Source organism: Xiphophorus hellerii, chromosome 12 (genome assembly GCF_003331165.1).
Source record: "Xiphophorus hellerii strain 12219 chromosome 12, Xiphophorus_hellerii-4.1, whole genome shotgun sequence".
Taxonomy (NCBI): domain Eukaryota; kingdom Metazoa; phylum Chordata; class Actinopteri; order Cyprinodontiformes; family Poeciliidae; genus Xiphophorus; species Xiphophorus hellerii.
Genome location: NC_045683.1, coordinates 5,910,249 through 5,933,071, shown reverse-complemented (window position 1 = coordinate 5,933,071; position 22,823 = coordinate 5,910,249). Strand labels below are relative to the sequence as shown.

The following is a 22,823-nucleotide window of genomic DNA, read 5'->3' as shown; positions in this document are numbered from 1 at the left end:
GGCACTGTGGAAAGTTATAAGAAAACATTTAGGCCCGGTGAAAACTTTAACAAACTTTTATAGTTGCAGTCTGGACAAACCAAGCTAACATTTTGGTGTGTTTGGAGCAAAACGACCCTTCTGAAAGAAGACCCTGCCCACAGTTGAAACATAATAGTGATGTGATGCTTTTAATCTTGGCTCTGGTTGAGGAGTGGGTTAGCACAAGGAGTGATAGCATAGCCCATGTCCCACACGCACAACTGTATGGTTGTCCTCAGAACAACTGCAGCTCAGTCCACCCCTGGTGAACCTCAGTAACACTTAAATGGGCTTTACATCATACTCCTTTCAAGGTTGCAATTATCCCTGTTGCTTCTTCATTTGTTTCTTCCAAACCCTATCCTTCCACACAACTTTCCATTGATTTTCTTGGAAATAGCACTTTGAATTACCAGCCTCTTTTTGCAGTGGTATTTCATGCCTTGTGGAGCCTGTCAGTGACCTCACCACACCAGTTGTAAGATATAAACTATATTATATATTGACTGTGTTTTGCTTTTCTAACTTGTGTTTTTCATATTATATTTGCTCAAATATTGAATTTGAGTTTATATTAACTGTTTGCATTTTCCCTCTGGCAGATTTGTTCTTTAGTAGAAAATTTTAATTTTATTCTATAAACCAGAGATGATATGAATGAATTATGTTTATGACTAAAAATGGATGACAATCACCAGAAACTCCATCCCAAACAGTTAAACGTTTCCTCAAATTGTAAAACGTTTAGAGCCATATAAAATGTTAATTTACTTAATATTCAGCCTTTCAAAGATTGTTAATCAGTCAAATATCACCTTATTGAAGGTGATATTTCAGTGTTTTTACCTTGTTTACTTACCTTCCTCTCTGTGTGATTTGAAGTTAACAGGTTTTAGCCAACTGACCGTTTCTGTTGTCAAGCCAAATTATGTTAAAAATACAACTTCCCCTGACAAATGAGTCAGCACTTGGTAAGATAAAACCAGCCTTTGGATTTTAATTCCTCAAAACATGATAAAGCAGATTCAGGAGCAGGATATGCAGCTTTATGGAGGAAATGGAATATTTGAGCTTTTAAGTTTTAGGAGACAACTCCCAAATTACTCACAACAAACAAGCAGTACATTTCTCTAACATATATAATAAAAGTTACATTAAAAAGGGAACAAAGAGCTTAAAAATGCAAATTAAAAAATTAAACTAAAGGTAATTTTAGACCCAGAATAGAAAATCTTGGTTTATTTCGGCTCTACAAAACAGCTGAGACACTGAGCTCCTTTTAATCAAGGCTAAAAACCTATCTGTTTAGAGTTACCTTTAATTCATAATACTGGGAACATTAATTAATATATTTGATGATTATGGTGATTGCATTTAAGAAAATGTCACACAATATTGCTTGTTTTATAATTGGTTGTGTTGTTTTTACCATGTGAAGCCCTTTGACTTGCCTCGTAGCTGAAGTGTGCTATATATAAGTCTGACTTGACTTTGAAGGCATAAATGGAGACTATGAATTGTAGGTCTTTTTAGGACATTTTAAGAACCTGAAGAGAACTTGCTTAATCTTCTGTCAATGTAAAGCCATTTATACTTTCATAAAAAAAAGCATCAAAGGAAATCAAAATTCACCTTTAATTGTGCCTGGGTCTTTAAAAGCCTCCTAGGAGTTAACAGTTTGGGATTGTGCTCAATGGCAACCTCACTGCACAGATGTTGTAAAAAGACTGTTCAAAGGTCCCATTTAAAATTCCTCTCTTGCAGCTCTCCAAACAATGAAACAATCAGGGAAATGGGATAAAAACAATGTCCCCGGCTTTGGCCTCCAGATACAGTACATTTATCTGTGTGTTTAAACAGGTTCTCTATGCAGTGAAACGTACCACTCTGTTTCGCTGTTGCGCAACTCGACCAGGAGATCAGACACCTCATTAATCAGCGAGAATGAGTCGGGTAGTCAATTAATGAGGTGAATGTTTGAAGAGTGAAAGCAATAATGACCCAGTTGTTTAGTTTTCTTATATATAATTATGCATTTATTGACAAGAATGAAACAAGTCCGCAGCAGGACACACGCAGGTCGGGACAGGAAACAGATGGATCCTTCCGTTTACTTTGCGGACCTCCGGGTCCTCTTGTCCCAGGAGAAGTTCGCCCCGTACGATTTCACCCGGGGCTTTGAGGTCCTCTTCTCTGTGACTTCGTAGCTCCAACCTGGCGGGAACAAAAGACAGTAAGTGGCGAGCGGTGAGAACGCCCCTTCCGTTCACTGGACGGGCTCCAGCGCCGATGAGGTGTCTGGCGGACATTTACAGGCCGCGTGTCTTCAGAATGTCTCTACTGATTTTCGTGGCGCAATAAACAGAAGAAGCCAGTTTTCTTTACTTGGTTTCAACAAGCTTCCCCAGATGGTTTGGTTCTCTGAGTCAGTCAACTTGACCGCTGCTAGACAGAAAACACATCACTCATGTTTAACTGCCTATTCAGCTCAGGTTGAATCATTCCAAACTTTCTCTCTTTTGTGCCTCTGTTTTTCGGAGGCTTTATTTTTTTTTTTTTTATCCGGATTTAAACAGGTGATGTATTGCAATCGTCTTTCTACTCTCCGATGACAGTTGCTGTGTTTACAACAGCGAATCAGCTGAGCAATAAAGAGCCCATATTATGCTCATTTACACATATGAGTTCACATATTTGCGCCCCTAAAATTTCTCCCCAGTTTGTCATGTTCTAACCGCAAACATTGTGATTTTATGTGATAGAACACGATGGTACATCTTTGTGAAATAAAAATACATATTTTTCTTTTATTTCCTACAAATGAACATCTGAAAAGTGTAACATTTCAGTCCCTTGGAGTAAAATCTTTATAGAGCCACTTTTCACTGCAGGTCTTTTAAAATGTGTCTTTAACGACTTTATTTCGTAGCCAGTTCCTGCTGGAAAAAGCTGGAGCTCAGCTACATTTACTGAAGAACGTCTGAGAACAGTTTTTTAACCTCGCCACAGATTCTCACCTAAATATTGATGTTGACTCTGAATAGACCGTTGCCCCACAAGAATATTGTTTGATTTAAATCATTTTACTGTTGCTCTGCTTGTATATTTAGTCATTGTGCTGCAGGGTGGCAAACTTCCAAACATATCTAAAGTGTCTTGCAGCTATTAACAGGTTTTCTTGCACTATAAATAGATATGCCTACCTTCCCCCCAGCATGATGGAGCCACCACCATGTATGAAAGTGCAAATGACATCTTGAGGTGGTTTTTAGTCATGTGCTGCATTATTTATGTGGGGCAAGTTTCATTTTGGTCTGATTAGGCCTGCAGTCCTTTTATTTCCTAGGGCTAACTAGATCTCACACGACTTTCATTCATCATCATTCCTTTAATCACTCTTCCATAAATGCCACTTTTGTGGAAAGCAGAGTAATAGTGATCACCAGATTCTTCCACCCGAGCGGTGGATCTTGGAAGCTCCTCCACAGTAACCAGAGGCAGGAGATGTGACTGAGATGAGATGTGTAGTAATGAAGTAATGAAGTTCCCTCGTTACTAATGAGGCGTGTGAATTTAGATGTGTGAATTTGGTTCATTCACACATCTAAAGTATATAGGGGTTCAATTAATATGCACTGCACACTTTTCAGATTTTTAGTTCAAATTTTTGAAAATCACACGTCAGTAGTTCTCAATGTAGAATGTTTAGGTTTTTGAAAATGTTAAAGGCTCGAGGGGAGTGAATACTTTTGCAGATCACAGCACACAGAATAAAGAATTTGACCTGCGCAGCTTTGAAGTGGGAAAGTATTTAAAAACGTAAATATACTTGTGAAGCATAAAACCTATTTAAATTTGGTTCATTCACACATCTAAAGTTGTCAATAAATTCTGTAAAGTGCCATCAGGTAACACTGAAACCAGAATTTTATTTCAGTGAAGTTAAAAAATAATAACGAGGGAAAATACAAAAAAAATAAAATGTAGCTGGTCATGATCATTACAATTACTTAACCGAATCCTCTATAAACCAAAATAATAAATAAAAAGTTTATACCGAAGCATAATATACACAATCAGTTTAACCAAATGTCTTACATACTTCACAGCCTTTATTGTTCTGTTTTATGTCACTTTTATGGATCTTACCATTTTTCTCAGCAAAAGCAATGGCGTCTTCCTTTGAGGAGAACGAGAGCACCATGTTGGACAAAGGATCGGCCCTTAAACACAGAGGAAAGAAAACATCCCAGGAGAGAAACGTCATAGGACACAATTAAAATGATTGTGATCCCACTTAGCAATGATCCAGATTCACTCAAAGTGATGGACTTACGTTGAGGCCCAGCCCATCAGCGGGTTCTCCCACCGCTCTCTGGTGTCAAAGTCCATCTTCCACTTCTTGGTGCTGTTGATGCCAGACTGCATGGCTGTTTTGGCGGGGACAAAGATGTGAACCTTGCGGGTTTTGATGTGCTCCTCCGGGACCCCCGTCAGAGTCGTGATGTCCTAAGGGAAAAGGAAGAAAAGAAAAACAACAGACGGTGACGAAAAGCAAGCTTTCGACAGGAAACAAAAAGTAAGGGTCATTTTTAGTGGCTGGTGGAAAACATAACCATACATTATAAAAATGCACAGACCTCGGCCATTTTTGACTGAGCTTAAAAGAAACAGCTGAACCTTCTTAAACAGAGAAATATGATTATGACCGAATAAAAAGCTCTCTTTTGGCAAGGATTCCTGTCAGTTCATGATGACGTTTTAGCAGTCAGGTTCTCCGTGTTGGGCGTTTTACATTCACAGTTTGGCTCCCTTGGCAGAACACGGACTTCCATATAAAATTTGACAGAAAGACTTCCCAGAGATTTTATGGAAGGGAAGATGAGTTGATTTGTGGGTCAAAACATGACCACTGAGAAAAACAACAGCTAAGTTATGTTTCATAAATCTAACTGAAATCAAAATTCCTACCATTTAAAAAATATATATTTATACAAAACAGATGAGTCAATTTGTCCCAATGATCCAACTTGAAGTTACAGATCCTCCACATCATATTAGATTAATTATTAATAGATTTTTGGGGAAAAAAAAAGGAAAAACAGAAGTTGGAAAAATGGGTTGATACTGAGCAGTCACAGAAAGTTTTTGTTGCCATAGTTACAGACATTTAGTCTTTCCTGAAAAGCATCGATGATGGCGCCAAAAATATGAATCCAACTGCTCCACGAGGTCATCTGGAGGCAATCCCAAACTTCAGGCCCAGAAAAAAAAACTTGTTTTGACTTCAGGAAAATGTTGGTTGGCAGCCGAAATGGAAATATGCAATCAACTGTTTCATGTTTTTCTTGTCCATCATCAGACTGGAGAGAATCATTTCCACTTTAAATAACAGGGACGCTGAAGAACAGTAAATTGTTATAAATCTGAGGAGTGAACATTTTTATAGGCGCCATAAAGCAAACGAAATGTTTTGGTTGTGTTTTTATCGTTTCATTGATATGATGGATTTTTTTTTTGGACATTCCTCATTTTGAATCTGCCCCTTTTGTGTGTTTTGACCTGCCAGGATTTTAACTTTGGTTTCTTTTTATTTCTTGATCTGGGTAGTTCATTAGAAGCAGAAAAATAGAAACGTATTGTTGCGTCAGCCAACAGTTTTACTGCTTATGCCAAGTTGTCCTCAAACACAAAATTTTCAGCTCATGGATTTCACTTAGTATAATTCAACAGTTACAGTAGCACAATTTTCTTGGGTTAAAACTGTATGTGAATTATTTGAAATTAATTTTTCTAAGTGGTAAAAAACATATTTAAAACTAAGCTTACAAATGACCTTTGGTTAGCTTTTTGATTTTATGTAAATTTGTGTATTTTAGAATTTAATAAAAGTAGTATTTTGCAAAATTACAATACTATATAACAGACAAATAACGGATTAGATTGTTATTGTCTATGGGGAACATCTTACCAGTTACTGTTCTAAGCTCTTGTGCAGAAATATCACTTTATTCTCCTAAAACACTACCTCAATACTGCTGGACACGCCAGCTTAAAGCAATGGAAACTGTGCACTGAGATGTGTGTATGTGTCTAAGTACAATTAAATTATTATTCCTAACCCTAGCGGTTTTAGGTCTAAAGTGGACTTTTAATTTTACCAAATAGATTTCTGATGCAGATCAAAGTTGAACTCTGGTTCGCCTAAAATCTTAGGTCTTGGTTCGTTGAAGTGAACTCTGAAACAGTTTGAATGCCTATGTGGATGCAAGCAGATATCAGACTACAGAGCATTCTGGGTAAATACAACCAAAACAAACACACAAGTTTAGCACTAGCTAAGAATGGCTCATGGTCTTTCACCAAAGACAAAAAGAAATCCTACAGCCACTAAAATCTGACGGAACTCCATTTTTGTTTATATTTCGTCAAGAAAGAAGTTGCGGTCATGCCTTCTTTATTTCCTTCAATGGTTGCTGGTGGAGCACCATTGGGGAGGTGCTTGGGGAGGTGGACAAGTTGTTCAAATGGTTTGGTTTGCTTTCATACAGTGCAGTGTGAAAGTGAACCGCTCCAGCTGAAAATGGAACAAATGTTCCAATTTTGGTACTCAATCAAACCAAATGAACAATCAGGGACAAAAACATCCCCAAACATCTTTAAAATGAAGTTTACAGTGGAGGGCTCTCCTGAGAGGGGATAGGTAGCTTAAACAGGACTAAATACAAAACAATATACAAACTTAAATATTGGAGGATATTACAAAGGAAAAGCAGAAGTTACATTTACATTATAATTAATTTCAACTTTTGCATTTAAGCAGCCACAGCCTAACATACCAGATGTTTATCACCAGGCTGAAAGAAAGTAGGCCAGTGTGACAATTGGAGAAGGTGGGACCTGGGAGCCCCTTCAGGCTCCTATCAAAGATCTGGTCCAATTCTTCAGGGAATTAGCAAACAAGCACTGGGAAGTCGGCGACAAAACACAGACGAACCTCCCAGCACGCCGGCAGCAGCCACCCAAAGACTGAGGCCTTTCCAGGAGGTTCTCCTTTCAATGCAAGAATTTTACACATTTCAATGGCCATTACAACTTCAAAGAATCTAATTTTCATCATTGTCTGTCATCTGCCAGTTGATTTGTAGAGAGGGGGTCATTTTCCATGAACTCCACACAAAAGCCCGCCTTTCTTCTTGCCAAGGAGCCTCCGATGGCATCTAAGCCCAGTAAATTACAGGTCTAACTGCGAAACTACAGCTTGTTTTAGTGAAACACCTTTTTGCTGCGCTTAGAGGCAAGTACAGCCTGAATATAATCATAAACAAGATCTGCACATTGAAAAGATTGTTAAAATGAAAGAAAAAGGACAGACAAAAGGAGGAGGGATGGGGGGGGGGCTGGACTTCACAAGTGCTTGGTAATTATTTCCGGCTGCCCTATCTACTTAACCTTAACAATTCCTTCTTGTCACAAAGAGGAGGAAAACATGTTCTCCTCACCCAGAGAGGGTAATGGTTCATGACACAATAACACACAACATAGTGTTGCATAGCAGCAAAAATGATGTTTTTTCGCCAGCTTGGTGATCGGAAATGTGTCTTGAATTTAGTTTTTATTTTCAAGGGTGTTCAAAGATCTGCATTTCCATAAATGGGAGAATAGAAACCTTTTGAAAGTCTTGGAGCGGAGTCAAAAACCGAAAACTTACCCTTCTTTACACTTAAACATGAAATGAATCATATCTGCAATCAGAAACTTTCTTTTTGGCGACTTAGTTCTGGTGGCTGGATGCAGGAAAATCTTTCTTTGAGCCACACTAGAAATGATGCCTCTGGGATTAGCAGGTCAGACTATGGTTCCGCGTATGTAGTTACATAAACCATAACTGACACATGGGGCCCATGCATGGTACACTGGTGTGGTAATTTGTCCAGATGTAGCAGACCTTAAATCATATCGTAGGGAGTGGATCTGCACATAAACAGAGCCAAAACAAGAACTCTGCCAAATCATTGAAAACCTTCCGCTCATTATCCGGCTTTGCATGTAGAAATACAAGTCTAGACCTCTATGATACTCTACTTGCATTACACCCGAGAGGTAGGAGGGTTATCGGCATAAGAGGCTCACCCACAATGCCCGGATTCACAAAGGAGGGGGGGATGATTGTGCCTGGAATGTGGTGTGTTCCCAGGAGGACTAGAAAGGGTCGTCACAAAAGGAAAACCCACACGGTGGGCACTTTTTTTTCTGCCATGTACAGGAAGCAAAATGAGAACTATCAAGTTTGACACTATTCAGAGGGCCTTCACAGGGCCCTACAATACCTGGCTGGGCAGACAGAATGGCGGGCTTTAAGAAAGGAGGGTGGGGGAAATTGGCTGGCAAAGTCTTCGTCACGTGAAAGCGTGTCAATATTTCTGACACCTCCTGGCTACGGGCCAAATAAAAGCACATAGGAGGCTGTCGCTGTGGGGCTGCTGGCCCACCAGACTGCTGAAAGCTGGTACCCCTAATACTCCAACAGAGACCTGGAGCTGAACACTTCTGGGTAAACAACAAAGAAATCTCAAAGTGCTTTAGTCTGGAGGAAAGAAAAACTGCTGGAAAGAAGGGTGTTGATAATATGAGCTTTAAACTTTGGGAATCTTGAGCTGATGGTGCTAAATGCTAAACCAAACACCTGTAGCACTCATGAGTAATGTTAAAATTTAATTAGCTAAGGTTTTTAGAGACAATTAGATCCTCATGTTGCTCAATAAAAACTGAAACTGCATTACATTCCCTGTCGAATGTTTGGAACGTTTGACGGGGAATGTTTGGAGTAAAAGTCTGAGTTTCCTTTCCTCCTTGAATGTCGTGTTGGTCCAAGTTGAAAAACAAAAAAGCTCAGCTGGCTCACGCTTTTGGACGCAAAGGGCTCCAGGAAATTCATTCTCTAGTAACAGACATGTGAACAAGTGTCAATATGAAGGCTGAAAAATACTGAAGGCTGTCTCACAAAATAAAAACCATGAAAATATACAACATGGCAAACAAATAAAACGATAAACGGAAACAGACCGAAAAAGTATATATGGAAAAGTACATTTTGATTTCCATTTAATTAGAAAAAGGATCCACTGTGAATGATGAATTGGACATTGAGAAGACGCATTTTACAGAATCTGTTTTTAACGAAGGGAACCGTGAAATGGAAAACAGTTCCAACGGGAAACTTTATTGCTTTGGAGTCGTGTCATGGACCTTCAATCAAACTAAGGAGAACTTAACCGTTTACATCATACCAGTTTTTAATGCATCGTAGACAACTTTTTAATGTGACATTAAAAATAAAATAAACAAATCAGACCTAAATAAGTACTTGATTCATCTTAAATACTTCCTAAAGTGTCAGGAATACTGACTGTGGACCATAATGCAATGGGCTGAGTGAGCTGTAAGTAGAGAAATTATGACTGCAGTTCAGATATTCACTCATTTTTCTACCATGCACAATTACTAACCAGTCAATGCACTGATTATATTACAGAGAATTCAGTCTTAAACTTCCCCTATGATGTTATCATCATTTTCAAGAAGAAAAACCAAACTTTTAAAGGTAGATTCTCATAGATCATTTTGCCAAATAGGTGCCAAACATGGTTGGACACAAAGTCAGCGGATGGGACTGGATGAAAATATTAACATGTAACCAGGCATTCAGCAGAGGTCCCTATATCTACAACGGGTTTAAGTTTTAAGATTTTGCCTTGTTGCAAACCTGTTTGATACCTTCATCTGTCTATAGTTTAACAGAATCCAGTGCCTCTGCCCATGTCTGTCCGTCAATGTTCACTTACTAAATTTTCTTCAAAGAGACAACATAGAAAATGTGCAAAGCGAAGACTGACATGTAGCCATTAGACGATTAACTGCCGTCTGTTTAGAGGAAGTAGGAATCTGTCTGAAAAAGGGTTGTCAGGAGACACGACTTTACCAGCTAAATTCTCAGAGTCTGTTAATTTATTTTTAGCTTCAGGGATCAAATGGCAAACAGCAGAAGTGTTGTGTTCAGGTTTCAAAGTAAAAAATAGGAATGTCTGCATAGATCCACTCAAATAATGTTTGAGAGAAGACAAAAGCAGCAATTATTCCTCCATCTTGGTAAATCAAGACATTTGATAGCCTTATGTCACTGATGTGCTTCATATCACCTACATAAGTCTCTCAGCTGTTTTATTTGTCCGGCTAAAGAAAACAGACAACAATGAGCAACTTTTTTTGACTCTGAACTGGACATATAGGCAGCCGCACTGTCCTTTCCTCTAAGTGTTCTTCCAGCCACCATTACCCTCATATCGTTTAACACATCTTGTCAGCTTCAGATGATTTGCAGGTGAATATCCACATTTCCTGCAGTTCACTTCCCACAGTTTATACAAAGGAATATTAAACCCAGATTTCTTCCTCTCAGTGATCTAAAACATGGCCTCTTTAGTCCTTCCGATATTATTTGCAGACCGGTTAAAATGAAAAAGGAGATTTTCTGTGGTGTGTTATGCTTTTCTGTAAGCGATTGAGCTTCGCCAAGACAGCAAATGTAATTTAGACCTAGAAGTAGCTTGCCAACAATAAAACATATGGAAAAGGAAGAGAAAGTGAACAATCAGATATCACTTTTGGATGTGTGTTTGAGAAAGTCTTAATACAAATCAGATGAATTACTTAAAAAAATTAATTTTGATTGTGGAAATATCTACTGCCTGGAGGACAAAAATGTAATCAGACTTTCAGAACTGTGAGACTTATGGGTTTGACTTTTAAAGGTCTTTTAAATTTTATTAAGTTTTCTCTAATCATTGGACCAGTTTTTTTTTTTTTCATTTTTTTATTTTTAAAACTGTTAGAGTAAAAGTAAAGTTATTTTCTTATTTTATTTTACCAACATGTTTTTTCTGACTGGAGTTAAAGGCAATTTTATTGGCTCAATATCTCAATCAGAATCTGATGGAGAATCTTTGGAGGGAACTAAAGATTAGGGAACAGAGACCTTCCAGCCTGAAGGAGTTGGAGCTCCCCAAAATAAAACATCACAATTGTTAGGAAACAAGCTAACAACTGCTCAGCTTTTACATAAAGGTTTCATTGCTCCAATGCCAATAAATAATTTATAAATTAAGTGCAGTGCAAAGCAACAGGTTGGAAAGGAGAAATGCTGCATGGCTCTGGGCTCCTTACAACCAACAACTCTGGCCACTGTGGAATCTCATTAAAAAGAACTTTAAACCATAGAAACATTTTTTTATTTTGTTTTTAATATTTAATGATAAAGGTTCTATATTTCCAAAAAAACTGCATGAAAACCTTGCTGTTAATCCCCCAAACTTATACGGTGAAGTGAACTTTACACCCCAGTACTCAAACCACTAGGAAAAAGCAGAATTACGTATCTAATTAAAAACAAGTTGACATAATTCAATGATAAATCTTCCCATCTCCTAACCCTTGAAGACAGCTTTATTTGTTATGATGATTGTTACCTCTCCATGAACTGCAGCTTATTGGGGTAAAAGAAAACACAGAGGAATAATCCTGACAAAAACAACATGATTAACATGTTTTTCTACTAATTTTATTGGTTTAGATCAGTGTTTCCCAATCCCAGTCCTCAGGGGCCACTGCCCTGCCTATTTTAGATGCGCCTCTGTTCCAAAATACTCGTTTCCAATGATTGCAACTCCTTTGCATGCCATCAAAGGAGCATTAACAGGCAGTCGGTGATTAACAAGCAGAAGCCTGTTAATCACCCACTTATTCAAGTCAGGTGTGTGGCTGAAGGAAAGCACCTATACATCTGGTTCCTGATGAACCGAATAGAGAAACACTGGTTTAGTTAAATGTTTTATAACAGACATTACACATTCAGCATTTAACCAATCTGAATATGATCATTATGAGATTAATGCCATTCATTGACCTTTCTTTAAACTTCTTAAACATGAGGATTTGATAGGCTTGTTTGGATGTGACCAGTTGTTTATGTATCTTTCAAACAAACTGTATTACTGGAAGAATAGCAAACTTTTATTCCAAGTTTAAATTAGAGTAGACACTAAAACTACAACAGTGCTGGTACCTGGCTGCAATTGCTGAACAAATGTTTCTGAGTTGTCCAACTTTTAAAACTCATTCATTTAAGCTGATATTTCCAGCTGGCTCAGCAGATAGAGACAAATAATCACGACCAGCAACATTTTTGAGGACCTTGTACAAGAGTGACTCCTCTACCAAGCTGTTGCCTATCACAGTACGAACACCTGTACACCAAAACTGCAGCTCAGCGGCCTAAAGGGGCCGTAAGGTCAGCCTTGCTGAATGATGTTGAGTCAGCATGTGCTGAAAGCCCAAACACATCACCCTTAACCCCACACCGGCCGGCCCACACCCAGACCGAGAGGCTCACTCATCAGCCTCCGCCGGTTCCCACCTTCAGATGACTTTGAAGAGTAAAAAGCGTGCCAATTACTGATTGGACATAGGAGGGGGGGGCGCGTCTAATAGAAACAAATATTATTTTGCTTGCTCATGTGTGGGAGTGATCCAACACTGGAGCAAGAAGCAGCTGGCTCGAGGGTCATCTCGGATCTCGCATTACACAGCCTAGTGAGAATCGGAAGAAGGGGACAAAAGGAAATGTCTTTCAGGGAAGAGTTGCACAAAGGCATGCCTGTTTGTTTGGGGGAACATCTTAATACTATATAGGAAGTGAAACAACTTACTTGGAGGTGATGGAACCAAATCCTGGAAATTATACTTTTTCTGTTTTGTATATTTTTACTTTGGGGACTTTGGGGAAATGGACTCAGTAGCCATTTTTCAGAATTGTTTAAAATTATGTAGCAACAGTATTTTAGTTAAGTCATGAGATTCTCAGACCTTAAGTAAAAATTTCACAGCATTTACCCCACAGCGTAAGAGACGATAGCCGGAACTAACTAAAATCTGCAAATACTTAAGACCCCCTCTAGAACTGCCTATTCTTAACAGCTTAAACATCAAATATGCATTAATATAAATTAATATGCACAGCGGAAACAGTCTTAGGACTAATACAGGAGCATTAAAGTCTTTGTTATTTATGCGCTTGGTGGTATGGCCAATCACCACAGAGTAGCACTCCTCAATTGGCTGCTTTGCAAACAGCAGGTCAATAGCATGTCGAGAAGCATTGTGCCCCGTATTTCAGCTTTGCAAGCTGCATTATGAGTATTTTAGATATACTAAAATACTCTATAAAAGAGTACCTATAAATACTCTATAAAAAATTCTGTTAATAGGTGGATTTTCACAAATAATTTGGAGTTACATTATACAGTTTTCTTCTTTCTTTAAAAAAAATAAATCAGCAACTGTGAATCCCTTGTATAATTTTAAACAAAACTGTATGTCATCTAATCAGTTATCAATAGCAAAAAAAAGAACAATTTCTCCTATTACCTAAAGTAATTGAACATAATGACTAACACACTTACAGAAGTGTTATCCATAACATTTATTTGATGTTACTTTGACACATCAAAGTAACATCAAAATGATGAAGACAAAATGATGAATGAACTCCCTCTAAATTTATGAGTAGCTTTTAAGTTTGCACTACTGAGAATATAGCATAGAATGCCACGGGGGGATGTATAATGTGTTCAAATCTTGCTGTTTGTGTTTTTATATTTATTTGTTTTTGCAGTCCCTGATATCTCCAAACAGCTGAATCCATCTTTCTTTTAAATGTTCTGTCCGCCAGTTGAACAGCAATGGACGGCAACAAGTGCGGGAGGGGCAGTGCTGCATTATTCTGCGTTCTGTCCAACCAACCAAAACAAAAAAAAAATATCCAGAATTTAATCTTGTGAAACCAAATTAAACAGAACAGAACATTTTTGAAACCACAGCTTTATGAGACCTCAGAACACCTCCATCCCATTAATTACTATCAACCAGGTTTTGTTTCCAAACTACTATTGTGATTGAAAACATTTTTCAACAGCTGCATCTTGAGGAAAGGTTTTACTATGAAGTTGAAGAAAAGTGCTGTTATTTTCTGGTCTGTTAATAAGATTACATGCCTGGTATCAATAAGATTTATCAGAAATGATGGAGCAGTTCTCCTTACCTGCACCCTACGATGGTGCAACAGTCATATGAGTCATGCATCATAGCTGTGACCCATTCGTTTCTGTTACTGATTTAGTTGTTTACTTTCTTACTCATGAGGAAAACTTCAGAGCACATATTTGGAACCTTTGTCAGATTGTGTAAAATCGAGCGGGAACAAACAAATTTTGAAAGCGGTTGGTTGCCTTTATCACTAACGAGCAAATGCAAGTGTAGGCAAACAGAAGTGACACACCTTTTTCCACTTCCAATCTGCAAACACAACCAGACACTTCCAATATGAAGCCCTCACTGACAGCAGAAGAGTCCTCTTAAGAGGCTGGTTCTCAATGGAAGAGAGCGCTAATAAAGGAAATACCTTTTACTGAATGATGCATAATAAAGCCTCTTGTCTGGTACTCTTCAAAGACTAACATCCTCTGACCCTCTACACTCCAAACTTGAGCTGTGAGATCTTTTTTTCCCCCTTTTGGATAAACGCGCCATATGAGAGGTTCAACCAGACAAAACAGACACTTAAGTTGCTGTGTGCAAAGGAGGGAGGAAGGGTGGGAGAGGGGTAAAAATGGAGGGGGGAGTAGGGGTAGTGAATGTGGTCTGCTCCATGGTAGGTCACCCCGTCTGCGAGAGTGGTCTGAATCTGAAAGTATTCACCTCTGTACTGTAGACTTCAAAGTGCTGCTGCGACGCATATTTACATGCATGAGTTACCCGGACTGCGAGTGGGATGCAAGTAAAGTTCACGTATATGTATATGGATGGGCTTTTCTCTTTTGTTTACAAATAATAACATTTTAAAAAAAAGATTACAATTTTAAAAAGTAAAATTTTCTCCTCCATTTAACAGCTGTTCTTTTGAGGAAAGATTTTTGTAGCAATCCAGATTTTGGCAAAAACACACAAAAAAGTGAACCAAAACTCCCAGTTGACTCCATTTTGAGGCCAATTAAAATCATCCTACATGAGAAACCCTGTCAGTCAAGATAAATGCTGACTGACAGGCGCAGGATCCCTCAATCTGATTCTAATTTAGGTCTTTAAAAAGAACCAACAACATGCCTTTTGAGTCAACTACCTTACCGCAGTCAAACCCAACATCTTGTGCACAGATGTTATGTCAATTGCCAGGCAAGTGGTGTGCACCAAGATTCACTAGAAACCAAGACTTTTGCATTAAACAAAGCATGCCAGGAATAAAATGGCCCTACCAATTTAATACCCCCTCCTCCTCTATCCACCTTTTTTCCTCTTCGTCGATTCCTCGCAACCTAATAACTGTCCTCCTCCGTCTTGTAAAACCCCACAGCCTTTAGTGAACTCTATAACAAGGTTTCAACAAGGGCTTTAAGATTATGGTGTTGTCTTTATGTGGAGAGAGAGCGGAGCGGAGCGGGCCGTGGCTGAAGCAGGAGTAGTAGACGTTTGGACACTTGTGAATAAGCGGGGGTACAAAGTGCTGCTTATTGAGGCAGCTGTTATGGCTGTTTCTGCTGAAGGGGGCCGGAGTGTTAAAGCAAAAAGGAGCTGACTCTAATTGACTGAGGTCACAGACATTCCCTGTAAAGCTGCGTATCAGTGGCCAGCCAGCAGGACCCTGGGAGCTGCCCAGCATGCTTAATCAAACAGTAATTACAAACAAAGGCGCGTCGGCCCGGGCGCTCCGGGGAACAGCCCCGGGCACTGGAGCGCCATCACGCATCTTTTTTGTTTGGGATCCGTCCAAAACGTCTGTCAATCACGTCAAAGTTTAGTTAGTAATAAAGTCATAATTAAAATTTTACATTTGATAAAGTGGGAAAAAAACATCAAACACTTAAATTAATTAAAATGGCAAAGAAAGTATTCATAAGGGAATCAGAAATTCTTTACATTGAACCAATAAAATAAAGGTAGAGTTTGGCTTTTAAAATCCTGGAAGAAATGCTGCTGCAGCATAAGTCTTGAAAAACCCTAAATACACAGCCAGAATCATATTTTTGCGTTAGAATGGCCTAGTCAAAGATAAAACATGAGTCTAGTTGAAAATGTTCTCCAGTCTATAGCACCTGAGCCAATATTGCAAAATCCCATCACACCTTTCTTGTTTGTAAAATAAAATTTGAAAACAATGCTTTGATAGTAGTTTATAGCATAAAAACACTAAAATAAGTTTAAGTTTGAGGTTTTAAAATGATAAAATGCTTAAAAGCTTCAAGCTTTTTTACTTTGGTATATCGGTATAAATTGGTTGATTTTAGATGCTTCAATGACTAATTATTGTTCTCTGCAACAGTCAATATCGAGTGAGCCTTTCCAATAAATTTGTTCGCATTCTGGGAGAGATGGAAGTTTTTGTCCTTCACCTCCTAAATTTGAGTGTAATAGAGAAGGACAGGAAACCCATAGAGATGCGAGTTCCTGTAAGGGGTTGCATTTTCTTGGACAGATGAGAACAAAGGACAAGATAAGCGAGTATCACAGACAGAAACATTCAGACAGTTTTTGGAGTGAATTCAAAACATCACTTGCCCTGCTCAAAACTGCAGCCTCATCTAAATGAAATAAGCAGAATGCCACGTTCTCCTATGGCTGGCAAAGAGAGGGAGCGCCCTCACCCGACATAACCTCTCCAAAGATCGAGATCTTTTTGCCGATTGGTCTCCACAGAAAGCAATTTTCACTTATCGACGGGCTGATGGCCGACTAGAGTGCCGACATGCTCCCAAATGCCCGACAGGAAGAGCACTCTTGCTGCCCTCTTCCATGTGAGATTGAGACCACTGCAGTGTAATCAGCTGAGGCCCTCTCTTTTTGGCCCGTCTGGGTGAGCATTAGAGTACTTCCCGCCGTCGCCAGCAACAACACACCACAAAGGAAGCTCTGTGACCAACAACACTGAGGTGGTCACTGTCTCCCTCCCGCCACCCAATTGAGTCTCACAAACTTTTTTTTTTTCTTTCTGTGCAAACTCCTTTTCTTTAAAATCCCTCACTGTGTTTTGGAGGCCCTTTTTTCTCGTCTCTGCTGGTCCTCTCGGCGGCCCCTACTGAGAGGACAGAGACAGACACTCCGCCTAGCCAAAGGTTTGTCTGCCAGTATGGCCAGCTTTGCTTTGAGACAAAAGCACACCGATGCTGCTCACACCGCCCCCTGGCCATTCAAAAAAAAAAAAAAAAAAGTTTAAAAAAAAGTCCAAAACAGACTCCCTCATTCCTCCTGAACTAAAATTTTTTTGCACTTATTTTCTATGTCCTTGGTGTTTCACTAATACACCACAAACTTCAAATGCTTTGTTCTAAGCAGATGGTACAGCGCTAACGTTGGCCACTTCAAGCATCGGTTTATTTTGTGTTCAGGTCAGAAAACTGCATTTTTATCCGTCTTGTACTATTCTTTTTCTTCTTTGTCAACCAACATAAATCATTAGAACCATACGTGCCGATAAGAACCCAAAACATAAAACACGCAGAGGTGAGTTCATGTTTTAATTAAAAAATTATGTAAAACTCTGAGCTGCCTCTTTCTTTCCTGAATCAAAACAAAAGCAAACAATTTAATGTAAAGGATGAACACTTTTATAGTGAATATTTTAATTTAAATTTAACAGAAGATAAATCTCTGTTTCCATTTATCAGTCAGCGAGAGTACAAATGTCTCAGAAGTCAAATGCCAAACTGAGGTCAAATACTAATTTACTAATTTAAATATTTACAAGTTTGCATGGAAGACTTGCAAGTTACATGTGAAACTACGATGACCTCCTATTGACCCTGGTATCCTCTGTCCACAGATTGAATTTTTAAAATCTAAATGACATTAAATCAAATCAAATCAAGCTATCTTGTCAATCTGCTGTGCATAGAATCATAGTGCAGCAAAATAAAAGCGTGTCTTTCCGCGTGTCTTTCAACATCACTAAGTCAATAAAGGCCACAATTAGGCTTGCTTGGTAGGTATCAGATCAGTAAGCTATTTTAATAGGAACATTTTTTTTTTCACAAGGATCATTTCTATTTAATTATCATAAACGTCAATTTATCTTAATTCTAGCTCTAACTCTGCACATTTCTAGTAAATTTCAGTTATCTTAAACCAGCACAGTCAAGTCACAGTCCGATGGTGCTTCAAAGAACTTTTCCATCTAAAAAATGAGCTATGAAATCTCACATAAACTGCTTACAGGCTCATAGGCTGCTCATTTGTGGCCTGATTAGTGGGAAAAAAAAACATAGCAGCAGTTAATTCACTATTACATGAGGTTGGTTTTCATGAGTTTCATAAATATAACTATTATTTAAATTTGCATTTTGTATTTAATCGAGTTATGTTTGTCTCATATTCAAATTTGGTTGATGATCTGAAACATTTAGTGAGCTAAAAAACCCAGAGGAGATCAGTAAGGAGGCAAAATATTGTAGGTCACATAAAAATAAAAAAAATCTAATCTTAAACATGGCAGAAGAGCGAAAATCATAATAATTCATATATAAATAAACAACAATAAAAATACACAGCAGTATTTATCAAACACATTTTGATAAATACATTCTGATCCACATTTAGAGTTGTGGACCAGAATTTCTCCACAGGATTCGACTCTGGCCTCTTAGTTTGCTTGTGAGAATCTGCTGAATGCAAAATGTGATGCTCAAACAGACAATTTATTTGTTGGCCTATTTAATATTCATCTAACACCCTGTTTGAGCTGTAAAAGAAAAAGTTAATTTCAGACATCGAGTGATACTGTTGATGATCACAGCCAATATTTAGTCATTAATAACCTGGGCTAAGGCCAAGAAAGAGCTGCTACTGGATGTGATGAACCAATGTTACATTTCTCTCACTCTGTGCTCAATATAACATGAAACCTGATTGGTTTATGTAATGTTGGACAACCACAAAACTGTACAATATCAACATATATTTGAATAATAAAGAAAACACCAAAAGGCTCAAGAAATTAATCATCTGTAATTTTTTCGTTGCTCTACAAACTACATTTTTTCCGTTATAAGTGAAACTAGATTTGTATATTACTCACAGCAATTCTGCCAAATTGCTGCCAAAATTCCACTCAGTAAGCTATTCAGTAGTTGTAATAACAAGGATGGCTGTGCCAAAAGGATTAATGTGAGCGTTGAGCATGCACACTAATGACGAAACCTGCCATCAAATTGTTGCAAAAGCCTACTGTCCTGTTGAAGCTGATTAAGAGTTTCCAACTGTTTACCAAGAAAATAATTGGTAGACGGCAGATCAGACAAAAAAAAAAGCAGCTATGTGTCACGTTGAAAAACAGGGATTCTTACCAATTTCTCATCAACAGTAATAAGTTGCGTGTCATGTTCTGCTTTCTCTGCCAGCCTTGATGCTGATGTGCTTGCAGACCTGAAAAATCAATGAATGGACATTACACTCAACAGCCCACTACAAAGCAGGAAACTACACAAACAAGTGGCATTCTGCAGCCACCGACAGTCTTGGAGGATGGGGTGGGGTGAGGGTACAGTGAAAAGGCTAGGAAGGAATCCCCCCCGCCACCTATTAGTTCTGTCTGGTGAATCTCTGGCAGAGCCTCGCTCTCATCCTAATGACGGGACGTGCTTACTGTTGGCTGCTGGGTGACTGGCAGGCGGGGACTGTGGAGCTCTTTGTGAAAGTGCAGCCGTATCCTGACACTGAGCGGCGCAGGGCCATCTCCACTCAGCCAAGGAAGGGCTCACTCAGCATAATGTCCTAATTATCAAAATATGACCAAGACAATTTGTAGGAATATTGGCTACAAAAGCGTAACTTTACTTTTCACAAAAGAGAACGGAAAAGGCGTGCTGTGCTTGATAAAATGCGCTGATTGTTTGACCAGTAACTGCACATTTTTACGTCAACTGCTTACATCAAACTAATAAACCAATCTCTACCACAGCAACGCCGCTGCACATTGTCACATTAATTAATCAAAAAGCTTGGAGTGTGCACTACTTGGATTTTCTTTGTTTTTCTGTTAGGCCTTTCATGGTAACAAATTTTGCTGGATGATAAATTGTCCCAGAAGTTATTGTGATATATTGCAATGTTGCTGTTCTGAGACCATTTTCAAGTAATATAGTGGTAATGATAAGATAATAATGCAAGAAAGCATTCTAAAAGATAAATAACATTTTAATTCTTCTAGAAATTTAACACTGGAACTGGAAGACATTTTAAATATTCAAAATAAATAAACAAAACAATAGAAACAACAAAAAAGAATTATGAACAAAATTGTCCTTCGAATGTAAGGCAAGGATTACCGGTAAATACATTTCCAACTGTTTTCTGATCTTGTAGAATGAGCGATATTCTAATGTTGTTTTGATCTGTCATCTGGTATTTAAAAATAATTATTTCTGAACGCAACTAGGCAAGGTTTCAAAACAACAACAAGCTTTGATCTACAGTCTAACATCTCTTATGAGCAAACAAAAAAGAAGTTAGGAGATACTTTTTTTTTTCCAGCTGTAAACAGCACTGAGCACAATGTCCTGTGAGAACCTCTCTTCCCTCCAATTGTTGCTGCATACTGCCAATCAGCTGTCTGAAAGAAGCTTATTTACACTTGTCCTTCACTTGCAAGACTGGCACACTTATATGTTTGAAAGATTTTGGTCACAAACAACACGGATATTAAAGGAGCTAAAGAAGCACCACCTTCCATCTACTTAAGGAAACACTATTTCGAAATTAAAATGTATGAACTGTATGTCTGTTAGCAGCCAACTGCAGCATGGCTATGATAGCTTATACCTCATTATATAACTCATGTGGTGGGATTAGAAACAATTCCAAATACTAGTTAATGTTGACAGAAAAAGCACAATAACCAAAAATAAATAAATAAAATAAATAAATTTTTATCAACAACAAGCTGTCTTCAAAAGAAGAAAATGTAAGTTTTGGAATGGTCCAGTCAAAGTCTGACCAGAGTAATTTGAAGATAGCCGTGTAACAGATATGCACTCACAATCTGACAGATTAGGAGCATTTTTGCAAAAAAAATGAAAATAAAAAATTGCAGCCTAGTGAAAATGTGTCATGAAGGAATACTTCTACCAAAAAGACTGCAAAGTGCTGTAAAAAAAAATCAAAAGCTGCTTCAACAAAACATACGTAGTTCTATGTTTTAACTATGTTTTATTCTCAGTTATATGTGGTTGTATAAAATCTCCGCAACCACATACGTTTTATAGGTTATATGTCATAGTCAAGGTAAAATGTGACATATTATTTAATTATTTCTCCATCACAAAGTCCAGGTGTTAAAAAATAGGGGTAGTAGAATACAGTATTTACATCTACTTTCTAAAAGACAACTTAAGCCAAGCAAGATAACACATTTCCTTTAAGAAAGATCATAGTATGTCTCTCAGCATTAGTCAAAAATCAAACCAGCTCACAGCCTGTTCACCTTACCGCCTCTGACAAACACAAATGTTACTGCTGGCTTACCAATCGTGGGATAATTATTTTTCTTCAGACAAAATCATGTTTGATTATTAAAGAAACATTCATAATATTACAATGAAAGAACATTGTGCCAAACTGCGCAAATTCAGACTAGATCGACATGCTTTACACTACAGGAGTTAAAGCTAATTTTTCAGTGGTTAAGTACTTGTCAAGTACTTGGGTTCCTAAAATTGACATACAACAGTATGAATACTGGTGAAGGCAATTTTTAACAAAACAAATGATCATAGGATCTATATAGCTTGTTACAACATAATCTAATGTGATGAGGTAGATAAATATTGTAGTTTATGTCCGATGACACATGTTCAGTGCTGTTTTGCTTTAACTTGCTACCTTACTTGACTGTAAGGTTGAATGAACTTTGCTATAAAACTACACTCTGTCCCATAACGCGCCTCATTAAAGAAAAGTTCACCATGTCGCACCGATCATTACGGATGGTATTTTGCTATACGCAGCAGAAAAGAGTGTTTAATTGCGTTTGCTCCTAAACTGATTTGTAGCTTAGCTTCAGCTAATTAGCTACCTCGCAGCGTTTGCGAAAGGACATTGACATTTATCTGATACACTGGAAAATGACGAAAAGAAGTCGATAAAATATTCTGACATATAACTAACCCCCAAAAGATATTTATTTTTTTCATTTCTGTTATTTTATATATATATATATATATATAAATGGTTAGTTTCCAGGGTTTTATTTTAGCTTGGGGCAGACTAGACTGATCGGCCTGGGAGGGTTTTCCACATCTGAGCTGAAAATTCCATGAATAATCCCAAAAATAGTAAGGCAAACGGATATAAAATCATATGAAAATCAATATTAAATTACCTGGCTGGATTCAGTAGGATCCTGGAAGCTACGTTGCTGAGAGACAAACGACCTAAACCGAAAAGTGACATTGAGGACGCCATGTTTGTTGTTAACAATTAGGTACGGTAGCCGCGATGGAACAAGTAGAACGGAAGAACAATACTAAAAAATTATAGAAAACTAATACATATGGGTAAATTTACATCAATTTAACCTTTTTGAAAGATAGTAAACATAGTTCTATAGATATATAGTTAGATATCTAAATACATAGTTGATTGAATCTTGGTTAATAATAATGATAATAATAATAATAATAATAATAATAGTTAATATTATTTCA

The 22,823-nt window shown here is 38.0% G+C and overlaps 1 protein-coding gene across 2 annotated transcripts; it reads right to left on the bottom strand.

Annotated features, from left to right (window-relative positions):
• Positions 1-2,029: 2,029 nt before the first annotated feature.
• On the bottom strand, positions 2,030-22,621 carry ndufs4 (NADH:ubiquinone oxidoreductase subunit S4). 2 transcript variants are annotated; one of them, XM_032579542.1, is made up of 6 exons: positions 22,499-22,594; positions 19,766-19,893; positions 19,467-19,545; positions 4,358-4,530; positions 4,171-4,244; positions 2,030-2,235 (listed from the first exon to the last, which is right to left on the bottom strand). In XM_032579542.1, exons 2-6 carry the CDS (start codon positions 19,852-19,854, stop codon positions 2,132-2,134), a joined length of 519 nt encoding a protein of 172 aa, XP_032435433.1. In that variant the 5' UTR covers positions 19,855-19,893; positions 22,499-22,594; the 3' UTR covers positions 2,030-2,131. The 2 variants fall into 2 exon arrangements, with proteins under 2 accessions (XP_032435433.1, XP_032435435.1); XM_032579544.1 differs by lacking the exon at positions 19,766-19,893 and having other exon boundaries at positions 22,499-22,621.
• Positions 22,622-22,823: the final 202 nt, after the last annotated feature.

Coding starts and splice junctions, on each gene's coding strand:
- ndufs4 (XM_032579542.1), bottom strand. CDS start 19,854: ATGGCCCTGCGCCGCTCAGTGTCAGGATACGGCTGCACTTTCACAAAG. Junction 4,531..19,466: donor TTACTGTTGATGAGAAATTG/GTAAGAATCCCT, acceptor CTTTTCCCTTAG/GACATCACGACTCTGACGGG. Junction 4,245..4,357: donor CTGATGGGCTGGGCCTCAAC/GTAAGTCCATCA, acceptor TCTGTGTTTAAG/GGCCGATCCTTTGTCCAACA.